Here is a 22,862-nt window from a genome sequence, read left to right as displayed (position 1 = left end):
GGGAAGCACCCCAGCTCTGCAGGAAGCTGCGGGCGGGTGCATCCACCTTTCTGGCCGCTGGCAAGGAAGCCTAGGAGCGGTTGTTTGCTTCAGTCCTGTTTCCCTCTAAGTCGGCGGCTCTTCCTTCTGAGTCCTCCCCACTAAAGGGACAGACGCTAGTATACGGGTGCTGCACACCAGACACAAGTATTCATTGGACCCCAGAGCTACTGTGTGAGGTGCCGTCATTCCTGTGTGACACCTGAGGGCACTCCGAGATTCAGTAACTTGGCCCACATTGCACAGCTGGCAAGGAATAAAACGGGAGCCAGCTAAGGGCAGCACGGCACCAAAACCCATTCCTTGCCGGCTCCACCAAGCAGCTTCCACGAGGGACATTCCAGACCATTTGTGAAGCCGTTCGATCTGACTGCGAATACCTGCCGTCCTGTCACTGAGGCGGTGTCTGAATCCGTGTTTTATTGAGGGGACTTTGGAGCGCGTGCCGCCTGTCTCCAGAGGGGTGGTTCTGGTGTCTCGAGTGATTCAGCACGTCTCAGCTCTACGCTGGGTCGGCCGCACTCAAACCGGTCCACTTCAGACCTTCACGGGCTTCAAAGTCACTGACGACCCAAAGAGCTTTGTGTGATTGTCTCTGTCTACATTTACCACTTAAAAAATTAAAACAGACACTCAAATGACAGTTGCCCAAAAGGAAAGGAAAATTCAGTGGGATAAGTGGTATTTTTGACAATTTTGCAAATCTAATGTCTGGCTTAAGGCAGCATCAGTAGGTTGGGCTCTCATACCTGTCCCCGCATGTAATCTCTCTGACGTCACATCACAGAGCCTGTGGAAAACACTAAGTTATGAGGAAATGAGAGTGAAAATGCAAAGACGAATGAAACCTGTGGAAACAGTTTTGTCCCCACTTCTCTTTGAAAGGGTCTCAGGGATCTCCAGGGGCCCCAGACCACCCTTGGAGAATTGTTTTGAAAGATGGTCCATAGCCCACCCACAACCAGAATCACCTGGGAGTTTTCATGAAGTGTACATTTCCCTGCCAACCCACGCCCGTGGTCTCGGAACTCGCATTTAAGTAGCTTCCTTACACACCAGAGTCTCGGGGCACTCGGTTGGGGGAGCTCTAAGGTTCCCATCAGCCATCCGAGCTGCATGACTTTATTATCCTAACGCCTGTCGCCTGTTGTGGCAGAGCTGGGATTAAGACCTAGGTCCCAGTGCAGGGCTTTTGCCTGACAGTGACACGGAAGCTGCTTCACTCCCTGCGGTTTGTCGGGCTTACCTGTTTGCCATCTTCGTACTCACACCTTTCACCATTCAGGGAAGCACCAAGGGCAGCCAGACAACCTTGCCTATAGCTTTAAAAATACATTCTGGGCTTGCTTACCTCTCTCTATTTCTGCAACCAGCAAAAGCAAGAAACGAAGAGAAGGACCGAAAAGACAGGCATCTTTCTTTCCTGCAGGAGGAACCTCTGTTCTAACCTCGGCGCCACCTGGGTGTGTGTGCCGTGAGTCAACCACAGTCCAGGATCCCCTTTCCTGGATATGGGCAAGTATACAAAGGAAAGAAGTGTAGACCTGGCCGGTACAAAATAGGCAATTATGGAAACAATGCAAGGAGAAAAAAGTTTATATAAAGAATTTATAGTGAAGAAAGTCTGACAGGAAGATATTTACATACAAGAAAAAAGTAGATTGTGATATCATTTAAAATGTCAGAGTAACATTCCATTATTGCATTAAAAATACTATTATTATGATTTAACACCTAACTTCCAATAGGACAAAACCACCGTAGTGAGACATTTGCTACCATCGAAGTATCTGTTAAAACCTGTATTACAAGGTAACCTGTGCATCGGGTGTGATGGAAATAGCACCAGTTGCACAGGTTACCTGAATCAGACACAACGGGGCCCCTAACTTCGCACGAACTGGCTTTGTGACTATTGTAATTAAACATCTGATGAACACTTTATGTGCAAGCAATTGTTAGGTGACATGAAGCAACAACAACAAATCCTAAAAAGTCCTGGTGGAGCTAAGCCTCCTCCCCAAGCATCTGTTGTAGGATGCGGCAGGGTTCAGTGCTGATATCAAGATGCCTGGGCACTGGGGAGAGTTTGAGAAGGCATGCGGGACGTGGCATTTATAATGCCCTGGCTTCACCATCTCCTGGCCTCTAGTTCCAGAGCTGATGGGGAACGGGTTCAATGACACGCCCTCGGAGCCCGGCTCATCACACCCCTACAAGTACATATCCCACCGCTGTCTCTGCGCCAGTTTCTGCACCGGCGATAAGGGGCTATGTTTCCCACACAGGATCGTGTGAGGGCCAGCATTTCCTGGCACCCACTACACTTGCCCAAGTACCGAAAGAGTAAACCTGGGCCCCTGCTCGGAGTTGACAGATACGACGCATAAGCCCCACGAGCACGGCAGCGATGGAAGGAGTAATGGACACTCGGACAACAGGCGTCCAAGCGCCTGGAACACTGGAAAGTGTGGCCCACTCTGACCCACCATCCCGCAGGGCCCTGCAAAGCAGAGCCCGGCCCTGGGTGTCCTCTGCCTTGGGCGGCTCCACTCAGCCCCCTCCATCTTTCCCGGGACGCCCTACCCCGACCCGCGACCGGCCCCTCCGTGGGTACGGACGCCCCTAACCCTCTTTGCATTCCGGGCGCACCCTGGGCGATGTCATCGATGTGCTCGGCGCTCTCCTGAGTCGGCTCCGGGGGGATGGGCGGGTCCGTTGCCTCAGGTGGTGTAACAGGCGCCAGGGAGAGCCAATGGCTTGTCGGAATAGCTCCACCCCTTCTCTCCGATTGGCCGGTTCCGGAAAGCCGCGGCTGTGGTCTCGGCAGGCGAGCTACATTGGAACTCTGCCTTGGTCGTCGGTGCTGTGCGTTCCGTGCTCTCCGCCTCTCCACTCCTGCCGGGTCCGCCGCTGCCCCTGCCACCGCCATGGCCCAGTGAGTGACCGCCCGCGGGAACTTTCCGAGAGTCGGCTCGAAGGGTCGAGACGTCCTGGACGTCGCCTCGGCTCCGGGGGTCGCCTGAGTCCGGCCTCGTGGTGCCCAGAGCCCCGGATCTCCGGGGTTTCAGCCCCCTCCGGCTCGGGCCCCAGAACACCCCGGATGCCGAGCCAGCCCCGCAGCCTCGCTTTTCCCTCGGACACAGCCCTCTGCCTCCCGCGGCTGCGCGAGAGGATGCCCATTGCTAGAAAGGGCGGGGGTGGGGGACAGGCTTGGCTGAGGGAACCAGGGCACGATCTGGGGGGAGGGCGGGCTGGACGGTCGGTAGCTCTGCCGGCTGGGGCTTCTTCCCTCTGTGGGAGACGGGGACCCCTGGGACAGTCCTTGCCAGATAGACTAGAGCTTCCGTGAATACTCTCCTGCGTGCGAGTTTAGTTCATCCCAAGAGAATCGGAGGTCCCCGAAGTGGCAGAGTGGGGGGCGGCCTGTCTGCAGTTTTACGGAAGGCTGTAGAATGTGGAAAAGGGAGTAGTGGGGCGAGAAGTTAAGACAAGTTATTACTCAGCCAAAGCCGGAAAACTCTGCTTCCCCGAGGTGGAATGGATTAAGTGGAACTTACACATTCCTTTTCCTGGTCTTTCAGAGCTGATATTGCACTGATTGGACTGGCTGTCATGGGCCAGAACTTAATTTTGAACATGAATGACCACGGCTTTGTGGTAAGTCACAAGGGACACGCTCTTCTCTTGCGGGTTCTTGGTGTGCAATAGCCTGAGTGCTGGTGACCGATCCCGAAGGGCCTGGAGCATATTTCTCTTTCTGTATGCCCTGCCTGTTGCCGCTTGTGACAACTTTGCAAAAGAAGCAGCAGCACCACTTTACACGTGGGTGTGGGAGGGCCAGTCCCGCAGTTCTCCGAGGAAGGAGAGTCCCGCTAAATGTCGGTCAGTTCTGTAAGGTTTGCAGTCGGAATAAGCCTATCCCTTCTAGAGGAGGAATCTTACTGGGTGTGCAGAGCTCTGAGTTTCTCGCCTCAGGAGATCTGGGGAGAAGGGAAAGTTTAGGTGTGAATATGAGACTGCCTCGGTTAGATACCCGGATTATCAGTGACAAAATTTGTCAGTCTGGAACCAGCTGATTCCAGATTTGCCTGCCACCCAGCAAGTGACAGACGCTAGGCTGATGCCCCATAGAGTAATTGACCTTCACTTACACAGACAGGGCGGGGCAAAAGTAGGTTTGTGAAGGGAAGGAGTGAAACAGGGTTTATGCTTGTGTCATTGTATTATTTTCCGTATGAACGACTGTGAACCTACTCCTGCCCCATCCTGTCTTCCATTCTCTGCCGTTTCGTCCCCTGAAAGTAACTTTGCAGTATCCGTCAGGGCAAGGCCAAGGCAGAGGCCAACCTCCCGAAACCCTCGGGCTGAGTAGAAATTTCACTGTCACTTGGTCCATGGTCTGAGGGTCTTGTGTGTCCTTTTTTGCCCTTTTAGGTCTGTGCTTTCAACAGGACAGTCTCCAAAGTTGATGATTTCTTGGCCAATGAGGCCAAAGGAACCAAAGTGGTCGGTGCTCACTCGCTGGAGGAGATGGTCTCCAAGCTGAAGAAGCCTCGGCGGATCATCCTGCTTGTGAAGGCCGGTCAAGCCGTCGATGACTTCATTGAAAAATTGGTGAGGCCAGCTCTGCTCCCGGCTGCCACCTGTGTGCCAGCTTGTCCCATTCTTTCCTTTAGCCATTTCATTTCTTTTTAAGACATTTCCCCCCCTTCAGTTTCTGGATATGAACTGCTCCATTCCAACAAAATAATTGCTTAAATGGCTCAGTGTTGGTTAGCTTGATTGGCACTAATTAAGTAACAACACATCCTCAGGTGGTAATAATTACATATATATAAAATTCTAAGGACATCAAGAAACATTTCCTTTTTTAAAAATTTTTAGAGAGAGAAAGAAAAACATCAATTTGTTTATTTGTACATACATTTGGTTGATTCTTGTATGGGCCCTGACCAGGGAGTGAACCTGCAACCTTGGTGTATTGGGACAATGCTCTAACCAACTGAGCTGTTTGGCCCAGGACTCAAGAGACATTTCACTAAGAATTCATGAACAAGCCTGGCTGGCGTAGCTCAGTGGATTGAGCACGGGCCTGTGAACCACACGATCGTGGTTTGATTCCCAGTCAGGGCACACGCCTGGGTTGCAGGCCAGTTCCCAGCAGGGGACTCACAAGAAGCAACCATACATTGATATTTCTCTCCTTCCTTCTTTCCCTTCCCCTCTAAAGATAAATAAATAAAATCTTAAAAAAAAAAGAATTCATTAACAGGAGTAGACACAACACAGTCATGGGCCACTGAGTGACCGGGCTGCGTCCTGAGAAATGCACTGTTAGGCAGCTTCATCACTGTGGGAATGCCACGGTGCACTTACGCGGACCTGGGTAGTTCGGTCTGACCTGTCACTCCGAGGCCGCCAGTCTGTACAGCACGTACCTCTGCAAAACAACGTGAGACCAAATTAAGCGCAGGAGAAAATGATACAATTGTGAGATGTGTGAGGTGTGAGGCTGCTGCTACAACACAGCGCGTTTTCACAGCAAGCATTTAATAAGTAGAGTGAACACACTAAAATAACAATAAAAAGTATAGTCTAGTGAATGCACAGACCAGTAACCTAGTCATTTGTCATTCAGGCATTATATACTGTGCACGATTGTATATGTTATACTTTTATACGACTGGCCGTGCAAATTTGTTTACACCAGCATCGGCACAAATGCGGGAGTACAAGTTGTGCTAAGATGGCTGTGACATTAAAAGGTGACAGGGATTTTTCACCTCCATTATTTTCTTTAAAAAATGTTTTACTTGTAATTTTAGAGAGGAAAGGAGAAGGAGAGAAATATTGACTCATTGTTCCCCCCATTTATACTCTCATCGGTTGATCCCTGCATGTGCCCTGACTAGGGATCGAACCTGCAGCCTTGGTGCATCGGGGCGATGCTCTGACCGACCAAACTAGGTGGCCAGGCCTCCATTATGATGTTGTGGGACTATTGTAGTACATGTGGTCCCTCATTATGCGATGCCTTAGTGGTCCATATCGTGGACATTCAGAAGAACTTCGTTCTGATTGTGTGTTGTGAATATTTAGTGCTGTCCACTAATCAACCTCTGTGTCCAAATTCTGAAACAGATTTTATTTTTCTCAGTGTTCCTATAAAGCAACAGTTCTCAAATCATTAGAAAACGTAGTACAAGTGACGAGATCCCCTTCAGCAATCCTAGGAACCACACCCTGGGTACTTACCTTTGCATCACACAATTTGTTGGCTTTAGGAAGTGTATCTTTTTTGGAGGAAGACAAATAGGAATCTGGGCTGTGGTGGCCGTGCTAGGGCAGGTGGGTGGGTACCTAGTGCTGAGTCCCCCAGAAGCCTGAGAGGCAGGCCTCACCTGTTGTCTGGTCCCTGGTCATCAGCCGTGGTGTTGTGGGCTTCACGGAGGTGCTGCGCCTGGCTCTTTAACCCGTGGTGGTCTGGCGCCTCACTGAGGCTTTCCTCCCCTGCAACCCCATTCCCAGGGCCAGGGGATAGTGGCCCATGCCCGTGGGTGGTCTTCACCACCTCTCTCTTGCATGTGGATTGTCCGTTCTTGTCCCAACTTGTTCCCACCAAAGCCCTGCTGGCCTCTTTCCCTGGGGTGGCTGTGGCAGAGGCACTACTGTTGGGGACAGCAGCGGCTCCTGGTCGAAGCACTGCCACCACTGTAAGCTGTTTCTGGGGTGCCTGTAAGGCCCTTCCTTCAGCATACCCCTGGGAAGAGAGCGCCCCACGTTAACTGGGAGGATTTTCCTCTCCCACGGTGAACAGGGACAACCTCCTTGCCAATGCCCTGCAGCCTCGAGTGCTTTTCCCTGGGGGGCGGGGGGAGCACATGGATGGAGGGGGAACTAGTGGAGATTCTTTTTTTAGATAGTGAAAGACCATTCTGCAGTAAGAGCCCTGGGAGAACCAAGGCACTGGCCACCTGGAAGGAATGTCTTGCGGGAAGTGCGGCGATAATAAACGGGCAGGGGCCGACCTTCCTTCCCTGGGAGAGCAGTGTTAACACTGTGTCGTTGCTGCAGGGGGAGGAATTTGTAGCCACTGTGTTACCACGTTTAAGAAAAGATGGTCTAGAAAGGGCAGCTTTGTGATAAGGACACAGTGAGCTCTTGTGTAGCAAGCTGCCGAGCTGCCCTTGATTAGCTATAGACGGGATGGACTGGAACATGCTAGATTGTTCTTCAGCAGAGCACGATGTTCCATGACATTAGCTGAGCCGTGAAGGGGGAGGCTGATAGCGAATCGGAACGCCAGGCTGGCAGGCGTGATCTAGGAAGGCGGACCTGTTGAGGCCCGGTGGGCGCAGGGTGCAGGCGGGTGGTGACGTGGGGTTGCAGAACTGTCCGAGTGGGTTCCGTTTGCTGTGGAATCTTAGGGTACTTCCAGAGAAATGCCTTAGCTGGGATGAGTTCTGACTGGGTTTGCTAGTCCGGTCTGGTGTGTTTTACCATTTTTCTCTTGCACATCCTTGAGCCACCTTAATGCTGGCGTCTGGTTACAGGTGCCATTGCTAGACACCGGTGACATCATCATTGACGGAGGAAATTCAGAATACAGGGATACCACGGTGAGTACCTTTCAGTCCAGTTCTCCCAGGCCCTGAGAACGTTCTAGCAAAGGGTCAGCATTGCGCCTGTGGCAGAAGAGTGGCCTAGCCTTCCATGGGGCCTGGTGCGGCCGTGCCCAGCCTTGGTTTCACACGTGACGGAGGAGCTTCTCCCCCGCCACTCACAGAACCCACGTGACTGCGGCGTAGCCACAGCAGGCTGAGCGTTGACGTGAGCCTCCTTCCCTCGCCCTCTCCCATCGAGGCGTGGCCGGGCAGCGTGCGGTGCGGTTGAGGCCAGTGTCAGCACACACGGCTGGGAGGGTCCCAGCAGGACCCCCAGGGCAGAGCACGGCACGTCGCCCTTGCCCTTAACCAACTCTTCGCCAAGTCTTAGCGAACAGAGTCTCTTCCAGGAAGATGAGAGTGTGTGTTTGGCCATATTACTGCCTTTGGGGACGGGGTAGCTCTCTTAAACTTCGTGGATTTTTCTTTTTCTTTTTTTTTAAAGATTTTATGTATTTATTTGTAGAGAAAGGGAAAGGAAGGGAGAAAGAGTGCGAGAAACATCAATGTTGTGTGGGAGAAACATTGATCAGTTGCCTCGCGTGCGTCTTGACTGGGGACCAGGCGTGTGACTGGGAATCGAACTGGCGACCTTTCACTTTGTGGGCGGACACCCAGCCATCTGAGCCACACCGGTCAGGGCGGGTATTTCTTTTACCTCCCAAACTGAGGGGGTCCCACTTGTTCAATGAGCGGCTGTTTTTGGATCCTCAGGTCACTCCCCGTCAGATAGTGGATCTCCACGCCTGTCACACCCCCTGTCATTCACTGGGGGCAACTTACTTTACGGAAGCGTAACGGGTTATTTTTCCCCCATTTAGAGACGATGTCGAGACCTGAAGGCCAAGGGAATCTTGTTTGTGGGGAGCGGCGTCAGTGGTGGAGAGGAAGGGGCCCGGTACGGCCCGTCCCTTATGCCCGGAGGGAACAAAGCCGCCTGGTGAGTGACGCAGATCAGCACAGGGGGGCTGACCTTTGACAGGGGGTGAGCCCTGGGCCCTTCTGCTGCTTGAAGGCCAGAGGTGGCTGCTGTGGTGGCTGCGCGTTGGAGGCAGGGGGTGCTGGAGACGCCTCGTCCGTCCGTATGTCCTGTTGCCGTGGCCTACACATGCTCATATCCCTCCTGTGCCTTTTCTCCCCGTTACTCCTGCCGAGACTGCTCCTGGGCGTTCTTACCAGGCCTAGAGGGGCGGAGGCCCAGAGGAGGCAGTTCCGAGGGTGTCCTGTGACCTGCCTGGCGTTAGGAGCGCGGTCTGCCTCTCTAACTGATGCGTGGTCCTGAACTAACTTGACTCAGTCATGGTGAGGGATGGAAAAACCGGGAGGGACCTCTGAGGCCTCTTTCGTCCCAAGGAATGAGGTGGAGGTTTTTTATTTGACTTGGGAAAAAACCGGTTTCCCGCTGTTCCCTGTGCGGTGGAGGAGAGGAAGGGTCGGCCGTAGGAGGGGAGGCGACCTGGGGGAGGAAGGGAAGGGCACGTGAGGCGTGGGGTGGGGCGGACAGCAGCGGGGTTCGGAGTCCAGGTGGAAGGGTGTGAGGAACCGACCCTGCAGGACTTGGCCTGGGGGTGCCCACCGCTGGGCCTGCAGGAAAAGAGAGAGCCAGACAGGGGCACGGGGCAGGAGCAGCTACCTTTCCACGGGAGACGTGGAAAGGTAGTATTCTTTTCTAGGTGAGTGTCATTTCCAAGCACCCTAGAATTATGTCAGGCTTTGAAGGAAGGAGCAATCTAATGATCGAAAAGGTGGAGGCCTTACTGGGGATCGCTGTTCTTGCCCTCTCTGATGAACTCGTCTGGGGGTTTGCTTCCGGGTGATGAATCTAGAAGCAGAGGCCTTCCCGCTTCTCAAAAGCTGGAAGGTGCTCATCTGGGGGTGCCTGCCCAGTGGGCAGTCAGAAGTGCGGACAGTGCACGTGAAAATATTTGACCGGCAGGGCGCTCCAGTTGCTAGTTACGCACTTTCTCTTGTGGCCTGGTGGATGTGGAAGTGGCACTTTGACCTGAAATGCTGGGCAGCAGATGAATGGGGTTCTGAGGTGTGGGGCTGTCGTAGCTCCCTCACCCTGGGCGCCAGCTTTAAAACCCTGGCAGGTTTTTGTGTCCTCACCAAAAACTGGGTGGAAGGCTGTGTGGGTCACAGTGAGGAGGGCAGGGAGGCAAGCGTATTGGGGGTGGTTACGTCCCTCCTGGGGGTGCTGTGGAAGGCGCTGTGGCAGCTGCCCTTGGCCACACCGTGTGGTTCCCTCTGCAGAACCGCACGGGGCCTGGTGACACACTGCCTGACTGATGAAAGGGGGTCTCGCAGAGCCGGCCCCCGCTTTTTGTCTGTCTTCTCAAATCGGACAGTGTGCAGCCTCCTCCTGGTTTCCCTTGAGGTTTGGGCGCTTTGTTACGTTTTCGTGGGCACGACCACCGCCCATGAGAAAGGGAGAAGATTGGCGCGGGGGCGGAGGCGTCCCGGAGCCACGCCTTCCGGTCCCGGCCCCCGCTCCTTGGCCACTAACCTGTGTGCTTTCCCTCCGCAGGCCCCACATCAAGACGATCTTCCAGGGCGTCGCCGCCAAAGTGGGGACCGGAGAGCCCTGCTGTGACTGGGCAAGTGCTGGGCTCCCCTTCCAGCCAGGCACGACATGGCGTGGCTGTGACCAAGTCAGGGCCACCTGGGTCCCAGCGGGTGGCCCTGTGGCATAAAGCTGCAGAATCTTTAAGTCGATAGCACAGCTGGGGCCTGAAACGTGTGCCTGTTACAGCCCGTGTCCGTGTATCTGAATGGGATATTCGCAGCCTCGGGGCTGGTTCTCAAAGCGGCCTTCTGCAAATCCCCTGCAAGACGGCTTCCTTAAAGGGGAATGGGGGCGGGGAGGGGGAATGGGGGAAGTAAGATTTTTTAGCCATATTTCTTCATGACTAAGGAAAGAATGTCAAAATCAAAAGCAGGGTTTACTCGCCTTGGCAGCATTCTGTGCTTGAACAGAGGAGGCTGCGGCCTTTGGCTCTGAACTTGCCACATGTACTTGTTCTTCCTGTGCTTTGTGTTGCTGCTAAAATAAGTTGTGTCCCTGTTGTAGCCCCACTGGGCTCAGGAGCCCCAGGTTGTGGTCCTGGCGCTCTGTGAACTAACCAGGGGGTGGGAAGCGAGTCACCTGCCCCACATGGACCCCCGTTTTCTCACCTGTAAACACGGGTGGGAGTGGACAGGTCCCCGATCTCTTTAACTCCCAGGCCCCAGGGGGCCTCCTGTCATTGTGGGTCGGCCCCGTGTGTGCCACCTTTGTCCTCTTACTTGTGATGGAAGGCAGAGATGGAACAAGGACTGAGGCGGCCGGGGAGCGAGGGAAGCCCTCCCTCTGGGCCTCGAGGGGCCTGGCGCCTTTGGCTGTAGCAGCGAATCAAGTCCTTGCCCCTAACCAGTGGCCACTGAACCGAATCATGTCCACTTGTGGGTGGAGGGGGCCAGGGCTGTGACTCGGAGCGTCGGTGCGTTTTCTCTGTGGCGTGGAGGGTTGGGAAGGGAGCTCTCATTCCCCGACAATAGAGAACTTACAGTAACTGCTTGTTAGGTACACACAGGACGAGATCGGGAAGAAAGAAACAGTTCTTGCCCTCACGTGTACCTTGATCAATTCAGGTTTCCACAGCCTTATGGCTTAGTGTCAGGGCCTTGAAAACTGGTGTCCACCCAGAAAGCAGGGCCTCCAGTTCCTTTTTTTATTTTTATCTTTTAGTTCATTTTTGAAGTTAGAGGAAGGATGAAGTGAAGTAAGATGTTATTAGCCAAGTTACTCCATGGCCACAAAGTGTCAAAACCAGAGGGGGATAGATGAGCAGTGGGGACAAAGGAAGTGTCTGAAGTTAACGTCCCTGGTGGCGATGCCGACAGCGACTGCCAGGACACGGGCCCAAACGGCCAGTCCGCCGGGCGGGTGTCCCCGTCGTGGAGGGGGGGGGCGCATCAGAAGTTTGACCCCTGTCACTCCCCTTGTTCTGGTTCCTCGCCCACTCAACAGTTTTCAGATAATGGGGCTTCCCACGTAGCTTGTCTGCGGGGACGGAATGTGTTGACCGGACTGACCCACTGAGACCCATGGTTAAGCGTCTCCTCAGATGTTCGTAAACTGCACTGCGGTTTTATACATCTTCACAGCTCTGTCACAGAGTCATTATCTTGACGACTCTGAGACCCCAGCAGGAACACAGTTCTGCATTTTTACGAGGTGGTGAACCAGACCTGCGGTCGACGGGCCTTTTTATATCTCAGTAGCCTTTAGAATCAACTATAATACATGTATATCTGTTTTAAAAGTACAAGTGGTTTAATTAGCCAACCTGTTGTCACCTCCAACGGCTAGAAGAGTGGGAACTTCGCCCTAGCAGGGAGTGGGGGCTGGAAGTAGGGAGTTGCTTTTAATAACAATGAGAAAAACCAGAAATGTAGGCTAAAGAACTATAGGTACTTGCAGTGAATTTGGGGATTTTGAAATCTCTTCAGAGGAATGAATTTGGAGTCAGTTTAAAATAACACTAGATTGGAAAAAGATAATAACACTGGATTGAAGCTTGCATTGCATTTTTATATATATATTGAGTCTTGCTTTTAAAATTCTGCAAGTATTTGCCTCACACTTGTTCTGTTTGGGGCCAGAGTCTCGCCGAAGAGCTTGGCGTGGGCTTTCCTGGCCTCTGCTCTGACGGCCTCTGGGTGCTTGTGTCTCCGACAGGTAGGGGAGGAGGGCGCAGGACACTTCGTGAAGATGGTGCACAACGGGATCGAGTACGGGGACATGCAGCTGATCTGCGAGGCCTACCACCTGATGAAGGACGTCCTGGGCATGGGCCACGGCGAGATGGCGCAGGTGGGTGCGGGCCCCGGCTCCCACAGTGATGGGGAAGCCTTCCTCATTCCTTCTCCTTTGGTCGCTCTGGTGGCCCAGCTGGACTCAGCCTGAGGTGAGGGAAGCAGGCCATCTGTTACGAGACTGTCAAGTACGAGCTAGTCACTAAGCCAGCAGTTCCCGCCACTGCGTGACCCTGCCTGTGTGCGGAGCGTCCTTCCTGGGCGTGTCTCGTTGGACCCCACCATGGCCCCGTGTGAGGGGTGGAGCTTCTCTGATCAGACTGGGGCACCTTGACAGCCTTTCCCCCAACATGTTGTGACGAAAATGTTCGCACACAGCGGAGGTGAGAGTCTGCACCCCTACGCAGACTCCGTGGATTCTGCCGCTGACATTGGACAGACTGCGCTTGCTGTGTCTCGCTCTGTCCCCTCCTCTCTCGGTTTAATCTCTGTTCAGTGTGTTTCGGAGAAAGCCGCAGGCCTCAGTGGTCTTTTCTCTAAAGACTTCAGCATCGATTAGGTGAACACTTAGTTTCATTGAAACCACAGGGAGGTAGCCGCCTTTGTTCGCCAGCGAAATCTTTTCCTCTGAGTTCCACTGATCAGCGTCTCGCTGTCTTCCTTTTCAGAGACGCAGTTTCCTCATTTCTACGTTGGTGTCATCCCCACTCACTTTGTTTCACTGGCGTGCCCTTACTGTTCTTTCTGGGACAATTTGACTTAGTTTTCTTATTTATTTATTTATTATTTAAGAATGTGTTTTAAAGAGAGAAACATGAATTTGTTATTCCACTTCTTTTTTTTTAAAGATTTTATTTATTTGTCTTTAGAGAGGAAGGGAAGGAGAGAAGGAGAGAAACATCAATGTATGGTTGCCTCTCGGGAGTCCCCTGCTGGGAACTGGCCTGCAACCCAGGCATGTGCCCTGACTGGGAATCGAACTGCGATCGTGTGGTTCGCAGGCCCGTGCTCAATCCACTGAGCTACACCAGCCAGGCCGTTATTCCACTTCTTTATGCGTTCCTATGCCCTGACCAGGGATCAAACCTGCAACCTTGGTGAATCGGGACAGCGCTCTAACCAACTGAGCTACCCGGCCAGGGCTAACCTAGTTTTGGTAGAAACAGTGCTCTTTTGGTGTACACGTTTATTTGGTTTCCGTACTATTTGGTGTATTCATTCAGTCTATGTGGGGGAGCGCTTTAATACATGCTGAGCACTGTTCTGAGTGCTGGAGAGATAATAGTTAAAAAACAAAAACGAAGTCCCTGCCCTCCTGGAGGCGGGGAGACCGTTGGTTCAGCACAGAACATGAAACGAGTTAGCGCTGTCATAAAGGAAAGGGCCCTGGCGGAAGAGGTCCATCTGGATCAGGCAGTCAAGGAAGGCGCCTGAGGAGGTGACAGGCACAGGCACCCACGAGAGGGGAGGGGAGAGCAGTGGGGTCAGAAGGGCGGCACAGCCGGGTCAGAAAGCGCAGGTGAGCCTTGGCCAGCAGCAGCCTCAGCAGGTGGGAGCCGGCTCATCGGCCACCCTGGTCAGAGAGGCGGCCTGTTGGCCTGGGGTGCGGAGCAGACCGAGCGTCGGCCGGCGCTGGCAGAGGAAAAGCCCTGCCTGACCCTTGTCTCTCGTGTCCTGCACGCAGGCATTTGAGGACTGGAATAAGACGGAGCTAGACTCGTTCCTGATTGAGATCACGGCCAATATCCTCAAGTTCCAGGACAGTGACGGCACTCCCCTGCTGCCCAAGATCAGGGACAGCGCGGGGCAGAAGGGCACGGGAAAATGGACCGCCATCTCGGCCTTGGAGTACGGCGTGCCCGTCACCCTCATCGGTAACGTGCGGCGACTTTCCGCGGGGCCTGCGCTGCTCCTTGGATAACTTGCTGTCCTGGGGAGGAGTGGTGCGGACGGCCCCGAGACCGGGCCTGTCCTGAGAGAGCGTTCTGCCCCAGGGGGCCTCCCGCGTGTGGCCTGTGAAGCCACTGTGTTCTCCTCTCTTCTTTGTGACCCTCTTCCCAGGCGTGGGGGCCTTGTGGCAACTTCAGACCTTCCTGTCTTACCCAGTTGGATCTTTGGGATAGTTTTAGTGGTTTAGCGGTAGGTTAGTGATTGAATCCTAGTCAGTGCCCTAAATCTTTTTAATGGGCAAAGGAACTAGTTTTTCATACAAGAGTTCACAAGATATCATCAGTTTATATACTTGGCATTTATTATTTTGGGCTGGGGTTTTCCTCCCCAAGATTTAAAAACTAAAATGTTACCTGTACATCTCAAGCCCCTTAATCTTCTTTTCCTAAGTTGCTTCCCTTCTTCTTTTAGGAGAAAACTCGAAGTGAGTGTGTGTCCTTGTTGTCCCTGCTTTTATCTCATATTCCCAGCAAAGCTCAGACTCAGAAAGACGCACTGAGAACGAAACAATGAAACATATAAATGACAACTAACGAGAGGGCTAACAAAGCCGCCGGTAAATTCTTTAAAGTAGCACGGCTACACTCCTGGCAGGTGGAGAGGGAGAGAGAGAGTGAAGAAAGGCGCCCAGTGTGTTTGATGAACCTCCGCTCCCGGCTGAATGGCTTCCCTGTGACAGAGAAGAATATCTTGTTCTCCCAGAGACGGTTGCCTTGCCTTCCCGAGCTGGGCTCCTGCCTCCTCTGATTTCCTGGTGGACCCGGTGGCCCGGGAGGTGGGAAGGCCCGGACGCAGTTTGGGAGGTTGCTTGGTCCCACTCTGTAGAAGGGGGTTGGCCGCTTAGCTAACTTGAGTGACACCATGGTGGGGACCAAGGAGATAGTAGCTCGGAGCAGTTCATTCATTGCTGACTCAAGTATGAGAATGTTAGTCTCAAAGAGGATTCTGCCCTTGTTAGCGACTGGGTCCTTTCCACCAGTTGAAGGCAGGCTCGGGCTGCTCCCTGGGTGGTTGCCCATTGTCTGCAGAACTAAGGGGAAGCCAGCCCTCCAGCCAACCTGGTTTCGCCACAGCCGCCTCCTTGCACCACTTCTACAAAGCCTCTGCCCACGAACGCTCAGTCATGGTGCGCGCGCCGCAGGAGCCACAGCAGAGGCACCAGTGCCGTCACCATCCCGATCGCAGTGCGAGTCGTCCCGTGGCAGGCAGCCTTCTCTGAGGGCTGGTGCAGGAGGACCCCGAGTCTCTGACACCGAAGTGCTAGTGTGAAGTGTTTCTCATTCCAGTGAAGTCACACTGTGAAACTGGGGTAGTGACCATGGACACACGGAACACTGAACGGGAGGCATGCCTCATCTCACCGCACCCCAGATGGGGCGCGTTTTACACATGGGGGGCAAGCCTTCCACGTGCAAAGAGGGGATGGCTCGCCTCGTCTTGGGGGTCTGGGACTGCACGCACCCCTGCAGCTGTGGCCTGGGCAGGGGTTGGGAGGCGGGGGGCTGCCTCCCCGTAGTCACTGCACATGGACAGGTGCTGCAGAGGAAAATAAACTGCATCTTCGGGGAGCGTTTAAAAATTAAAGTCCTTGCAACTGAAATAGAAATTTTACTCATGGGCCAACACTGAGTAACTCTGGATAATAGTGGTTTTACGAACTTTCTTTGTGTTTTTCCCTGAAAACTCTCCTTTGGGTTTCATGTTGATATTCGTGGTGGGAACCCTGTATTTCTGTTGGAGAATTGACTTGGAGGTTTAGTTCTCGAGTTAACTGTGTAGAGCTGTTATAAAACAACTTTCTGATCCGGGTGAAATTTTGTGGCCTGAGGCTGAGACTTGCAGGTCTCGGAACAGCTGGAGGTCTTGCTGCGTGTCCTCTGTGTCTCCTGCACTACTGTGCAAACTTGGGTCCTGTGTTGTCTCCCCGCCCGCCCTGGTGCAGGAGAAGCGGTCTTCGCCCGATGCCTGTCGTCTCTGAAGGATGAGAGGATTCAAGCCAGCAAAAAGCTCGGGGGGCCTCGGAAGACCCAGTTTAAAGGCGATAAGAAGTCGTTCCTGGAGGACATCCGCAAGGTGGGGCGCCGTCCCTGGCCGTCGCTGTCGTTTGGGGTGGGGCTGGGGCTGTTTCAGGAGAACAGACTGAGGCCACAGGGTGGAGGTCAAATCAAGGGCAGCTTCCTTGGTCTCGTGCACAGCCTTTCCCGCCCCCTTGTCCTCGCAGGGTCTGTGCTGCTGGGGTGGGGGGTGGTGCTTGTAGGCACAGGGTCGCTTTGCTGATCGCAGTGCTAACCTGTCTGCGCACCATCCTTCAGGCCCTGTATGCATCCAAGATCATCTCTTACGCCCAAGGCTTTATGCTCCTGCGACAGGCAGCCACTGAATTTGGCTGGACCCTCAACTACGGTGGCATTGCCTTGATGTGGAGAGGGGGCTGCATCATCAGAAGGTCCGTGACGGGGGCGGGGCCTGCCGGGCTGGAGAGTGGGGGTCTGAGGGCACTGCGGATGGTGTCCCTGTCCCTGTAGGTGGTGCCCCTCGTCCTCTCGCGGGTGCATGGCCACAAGACCCATGTTGATGGTCACGTCCCATTGGCCAGAAAGTCCGTTTAGTTTTTTCAGTAAAATAAGACATTTTTCATTTTCACCAATAACTTTATTGATCTGGCTATTTTGAGTATGTCGGCTATTGCGCACCGTTCGCTTGTACGGGGTGGAGGCCAGGCTGCTGCTAAATGTCTCCCAGCGCATCGGACAGCCCCACAGCAGGCCACTGTGGCCACGGTGATCAGTCACAGCACCTTCTCCATCACTGCACGAATCTCTTCTTGTGTTTCGGTTGCGTTTTTACCTTTGTTGAAATAATAGAGCTTAATGCGCCAAAAGTGTTACATATTTTCTTCCATCTTGAGTTTTAAAGTGGCTGCACAAAAATTTGCCCGTTTTGGTAGGTTTTTTTAAGTGCATAGCTGATAAAACAGCTGTCACAACACAATCTAACAAAATCATTTCTAATGGAGTTAAAGACTACCAAGCACGACTAGAGCCATCATACAGAAAAACTAAACGAACTGTTGCCCAGTGCAGTAGACTGTCCACACCACGCTTTCCAAAGCGCTTCTGTGAGCGTGCTCGTGCCCGCTGGCCTGCCTCCCGGACTTGGGCTCCCCACAGCTAGCTCTCAGGGCTGAGAGGTGTAACTCTGTTCCTCTCCGGGGCGTGTATCAGCTTCCGACTTCCTTCCCCTGCTTTCCACCCGGCAGCCAGCCTGCTGTAGTTGGGGTTCATTGACTTCTTCCCTCGGATTATTTCAGCGTATTCCTAGGAAAGATCAAAGATGCCTTTGACCGCAACCCAGGACTTCAGAACCTGCTGCTGGACGACTTCTTCAAGTCAGCTGTCGAAGACTGCCAGGTGGGTGGCCCAGACCTGGGTGCGGGACTCTCTCTGGGCTTCGACCGGGGCATCTGATGGGAGCAAGCCTGCGGCCCTCGGTGGAGACACTTACCTGGGCTGTGGGCTCGTGCTTCCACGCAGGACTCCTGGCGGCGGGCAGTCAGCACGGGCGTCCAGGCGGGCATCCCCATGCCCTGCTTCACCACGGCTCTCGCCTTCTACGACGGCTACAGGCACGACATGCTGCCAGCCAACCTGATCCAGGTGAGCTTCGGGAGGCGGCGGCAACCCGAGGGCGGCCGTGCGCCTGCCCGTCACCCTGACCAACCCCACTTCTCCTTTTCTAGGCTCAGCGGGATTACTTTGGGGCTCACACCTACGAACTCTTAGCCAAACCGGGCAAGTTCATCCACACTAACTGGACCGGCCACGGGGGCAGCGTGTCGTCGTCTTCCTACAATGCCTAGGCGGGCCGGGCCGCCCACCCACTCGTGCAGTTCCACACCTGGGGCATTCTGTCCACCACGCAGCACCGCTCACATGGCCCTTCGCCCTACTTTCTGCGCAGATCTTTCAAAATAGTCGTAAGAGACTCCTGAAAAGTCACCCCAAGCTCACCTGGGGGGCGGTTCTGTGAGAACCGCCAAGCCCCCTGCCCTTGCCGCCGGGACCAATGGGGCATCGCCAGGTGCTCCCTGAAGCAGCCACTGCCCGCGCATCCCTGTGGATCAGGGAGGCCCCGAGCTTGCCTTGATAGAGATGACGGAGGAGGGATTGGACCCTTTTTTTCATGCAGCTGAGTCCCCTTTTTCTCTACGTAATAAAAGCTACCTTGTACTCCAGCCCTTCTCAGACCCTCGAGTCCTCTCGCCTCCCCCACTCTGAGCCGAGGCCCCTGGCACGGGCCATTTCAATCAAGTTTGCTTCCTTCCAGCCAGTGTCTTTTCCTCTGTGTTAAAAAAAAAAAGATTCCAGAGTAAGGCAAGAACCAGCGAAGTTGGGATAATGATTAACTCTGCAGAAAGGGCGGCAGGCGGCAGGGAGTGACCAGACAGGGGACAGGGACGTGTTGGTAATTTCTTTCCTTTGGGTAGAAGGTATATGAATGCTCCTGGTGTCGTCTTTTTTTTTTTTTTTTTAGGATTTTATTTATTTATCTTTAGAGAGAAGGGAAGGGAGGGAGAAAGAGAGAGAAGCATCAGGGTGTGGTTGCCTCTTGCTTTCCCCCAACTGGGGACCTGGCCCGTAACCCAGGCATGTGCCCTGATTGGGAATCGAACTGGCGACCTTTTAGTTCTCAGTCCAGTGCTCAGCCCACTGAGTCACACCAATCGGGGCTATGGTGTCATTCTTTATGCCATTTTTTTAAGAGGGCTGTTTTATAAGAAACTGAGGAAATTACACATAAATTGTCTCGCCCGTGCCTGGCTCTTTCTGTGTGCTTCTCAACCAGGCCCATGGATCTGGTGCGGGATTTTTAGCAACCTGGGCCTGCTCCCGGAGTCGGGCCTTTTCCTTTCATGTTACTTAGAAGGCAGGCTGCACATGGACCTCTTGTGTGGCCTGGGTGCTCACGGTGGGGTTTTCTCTCGAGCAGCTTAATGCTGGGGGGCTTCCCTGCAGGGCTTCAGGAAGTCCTACAGGAGGCCTGAGAATACAGCCAACAGTGTCCGTGTTTCGAAGGCCAGTGTCTCTAGTCTGACCTCTGACCTCTCAGAAGAAGGCAGGGGCCGGGTCAGCCAGCCAGGGAGACAGTCATTCTCAGTAAGTGATCAGCTTTTTAAGCTCTTAACTTGGGTGAGAATACTTCGATCTGCCCCAGCTGCCTCCTACCACCCACACACCCACCTGCGGGGGGTGTAAGAGGCACTGAGTCATGGCTCATGACTCAGGATTCTTTGTCAGAATTGTGAGCTCCGAAGCACTTTCCAGAAGTTTTTCTCAAAGGTTAATCTGCCAGTTTATTCTGATCCAGTAGGTCTGGGGCTGTCCACACTCCCTGCACTTCCAACAGGCTCACAGCTGGCTCCAGGCTGCTGGCCGTGCTACCTCGGTGAGGGGAGGAGCCCGGGATGGTTATTCTAGTGTGGAGACAGCCAAGTTCGGATCCCAGCCCTCCTGTCCCCTGGCGCTGTCCCCTTGGGCCGGCAACTCCAGAGTTTCCGTTTCTGTCGGCAACACCGGGTTAGTCACGGCTTCCTCGGGTCACAGCGACGACACGTGAAGCTTTATGAAGTGCTCTGCGTGGTATCTGACACAGGACAGAGCATAATGAGCAGAAGCTAAGCCCTGGCCTGGCAGCTCAGTTGTGCAGAGCATCATTTTGATGTGCCAAGGTCGTGGGTTCTGCCCCCGGTCAGGGCACACACGAGAATCAACCAATGCATCAATGAGTGGAATGACAAACTGATGTTTCTCTTCCTGTCTCAAGTGGAAGCTATTTTTATTGTTAATGTGAGCCTGACTAGGTCCTTGGCAGGGCCCCCTTTTTTCCTACACGTGCCTGCGTGCTTTTGAACTTCACCTGCAGGACTTAACTCGGAAAACCCATCAAGAGGAAGCTCCTTGTTAGCTCTGTAACGGCGGTTAAACTAGTGCCTGGCGCACGGTGAGTCCCATTTAGGGTTTGCCGTGTCTCGCTACCTTCTGCCGACGGTGAGGCAGTCGAACGGCTCTGGAAGTGGATGGAGGTGGACGGAGAGGCCTCCTGCCCCTGCCCAGGCGGCCTTGCCCAGCCCGACTGCCCAGGGACAACCTGGGGCTCTTCCAGCAAAGGCTCCCTCAGCAGGAATCGTAGGCCTCGAGACTTCGGCCCCTTCTCTCTGCTCTTGCGGGACACAAAAGGGTTAGTTAGAAGACGTGCATCGGACCAGAGACCAGGCAGGATTTCTCAGCAGAGAGACTTTGGGCGGGGACTTGCAGGAGCCGGTAGGTGTTCTTCGAGGCAGGCGGGGAGTCCATCGTTTTAAGAGAAGTAGGGAGACTTGTGAATCTGTGCACACCACCCACGGCCGCCGTCTAGGTCGGTGGTGCGCCCCGCGCAGCCAGATGTGCAGCAGGCTGTGCTGTCCAGGTTTGTGGGCGTGCCTTCGGCGTTTGCACAACTGAATCGCCCTATGGCGCGTTCCTCAGAATGTGTCCCCGTCACTAAGTGGCACGTAGTTGCGTTCTATGTTCAGTGTATATGTACATACATGTGTTAGTACACACATGTTCACTGCCTGGTAATCTTATTTGCCGTTCCATTTCCTACAGTACAGCATATAACCAAACTCAGTGGTATGATCTAACCACCGTTTTATTCTCCCGATTTGTGGGTTAGGAATTTGGAATGGGGGGAGGGGGAGAGACAGCTCGTCTCCGTTTCCCAATGTCTGGGGCCTGGGCGAGGAAGACTTGAAAGCTGGGGGGCGACCCCGTGGCTTGCATCACTTGGGGGTGACTGCCGTCTTAATTCAGCCGGTGGGTCATGCTGGCTGTCGGCTGGGACCTCAGCTAGTACTATCGGCGGGAGGAGGTACAACCGGCCACACCATGTGGCACTGGGCTACCTCAGCGCACGGTGGCCTCAGGCTCAGCAAACTTCTTACGGGGTGGCTCAGGGCTCGGGAGGGGTGTTCCAGCCAACAACGCGGGCACAATGTCTCCTTCGACAGCCCAGCTGTGGGCTTCACTCTGCTCTGCTTCCGCTGCATTGTATCAGGGGAGGGTCGTAGCCCCCAAGTTTAAGGGGAGGAGGCTCGGACTCTGCCTCTGACGGTGGAAGGGGAAGGCTCTGGGTAGAAGAGTGAGCGGGTCAGGAGATACTGGTTTTGGTCTGTTTGTTTTTTGTTTTCGTTTTAAAGATGACCCGCCACATGTGCTTCCCTCAAAAAGGACAATTTGTCGCATGGGGAAGTTGGGGACCCTGGATCGGACCTGTTGAGGGGTTTGCCCGAGCGTCTCCAACAGTATAAACAGCATGTATAAGAATACAGTAGTCCTCAGCGTGTAGGCCAGACACGGTTTTCTTTTTAGATTTTATGTGTTTATTTATTTTTTTAATATATTTTATTGATTATACCATTACAGTTGTTCTATTCCCCCCCTTCATTCCCCTCCACCCCCACACTCCCTCCCCCACCATTCTCCCCCCCTTAGTTTATAACCATGTGTCTCAAGTTCTTTAGATTCTATATTTCCCCCACTATTCTCACCCTCCCCCCTATCTATTTTCTACCTACCATCTATGCTATTTTCTGCGCCTTCTCCCCCCTTCTCCTCCTCCCACCCCCCTGTTTCTAACCCTCCATGTGTTCTTCATTTCTATGGTTCCACTCCTGATCTAGCTGTCCTCTTGGTTTGCTTTTGTTTTAGGTGTGGTTGTTAATAACTGTGTGTTTGCTGTCCTTTCACTGTTCATATTTTTCATCTTCTTTTTCTTATATAAGTCCCTTTAGCATTTCATATAATAAGGGCTTGGTGATGATGAACTCCTTGAACTTGACCTTATCTGAGAAGCACTTTATCTGTCCTTCCATTCTAAATGAAAGTTTTGCTGGATAAAGCAATCTTGGCTGTAGGTCTTTGGATTTCATGACTTGGAATACTTCTTTCCAGCCCCTTCTTGCCTGTAAGGTCTCTTTTGAGAAATCCGCTGACAGTCTGATGGGTACTCCTTTGTAGGTGACTGTCCCCTTATCCCTTGATGCTTCTAGGATTCTCTCCTTCATTTTGGTCTTGGCTAATGTAATTATGATGTGCCTTGGTGTGTTCCTTCTTGGGTCCAACTTCTTTGGCACTCTCTGAGCTTCCTGGATTTCCTGGAAGTCTATTTCCTTTGCCAGACTGGGGAAGTTCTCCTTTATTATTTGTTCAAATACGTTTTCCACTCGTGGCTGTTTCTTTCCCCCTTCTGGTACCCCTATAATCCGGATGTTGGAACGTTTAAAGATGTCCTGGAGGTTCCTAAGCCTCTCCTCATTTTTTTGAATTCTCATTTCTTCATTCCTTTCTGGTTGGATGTTTGGTTCTTCCT

The 22,862-nt window shown here is 53.3% G+C and overlaps 1 protein-coding gene across 1 annotated transcript; it reads left to right on the top strand.

Annotated features, from left to right (window-relative positions):
* Nucleotides 1-2,861: 2,861 nt before the first annotated feature.
* On the top strand, nucleotides 2,862-18,688 carry PGD (phosphogluconate dehydrogenase). Its single transcript, XM_037045274.1, has 13 exons — nucleotides 2,862-2,977; nucleotides 3,624-3,699; nucleotides 4,477-4,656; nucleotides 7,596-7,661; nucleotides 8,528-8,646; nucleotides 10,234-10,303; nucleotides 12,427-12,561; nucleotides 14,188-14,377; nucleotides 16,396-16,526; nucleotides 16,766-16,899; nucleotides 17,764-17,863; nucleotides 17,987-18,109; nucleotides 18,193-18,688. The coding sequence occupies exons 1-13, from the start codon at nucleotides 2,970-2,972 to the stop codon at nucleotides 18,310-18,312; spliced, it is 1,452 nt and encodes a 483-aa protein (XP_036901169.1). The 5' UTR covers nucleotides 2,862-2,969; the 3' UTR covers nucleotides 18,313-18,688.
* The last annotated feature ends 4,174 nt before the right edge of the window (nucleotides 18,689-22,862 follow it).

This window comes from Sturnira hondurensis, unplaced genomic scaffold (genome assembly GCF_014824575.4).
Source record: "Sturnira hondurensis isolate 20B ecotype Veracruz unplaced genomic scaffold, ASM1482457v3 Scaffold0004257, whole genome shotgun sequence".
NCBI lineage: Eukaryota > Metazoa > Chordata > Mammalia > Chiroptera > Phyllostomidae > Sturnira > Sturnira hondurensis.
Note: the sequence above shows the minus strand (reverse complement) of the source record. Positions and strands in the feature narration are given on the sequence as shown.

Bases quoted from the DNA above. Each gene is read 5' to 3' on its own strand.
- PGD (XM_037045274.1), top strand. The intron at 12,562-14,187 runs GTGGGTGCGGGC...TCCTGCACGCAG, and splicing joins GCCACGGCGAGATGGCGCAG to GCATTTGAGGACTGGAATAA. The intron at 14,378-16,395 runs GTAACGTGCGGC...GCCCTGGTGCAG, and splicing joins CGTGCCCGTCACCCTCATCG to GAGAAGCGGTCTTCGCCCGA.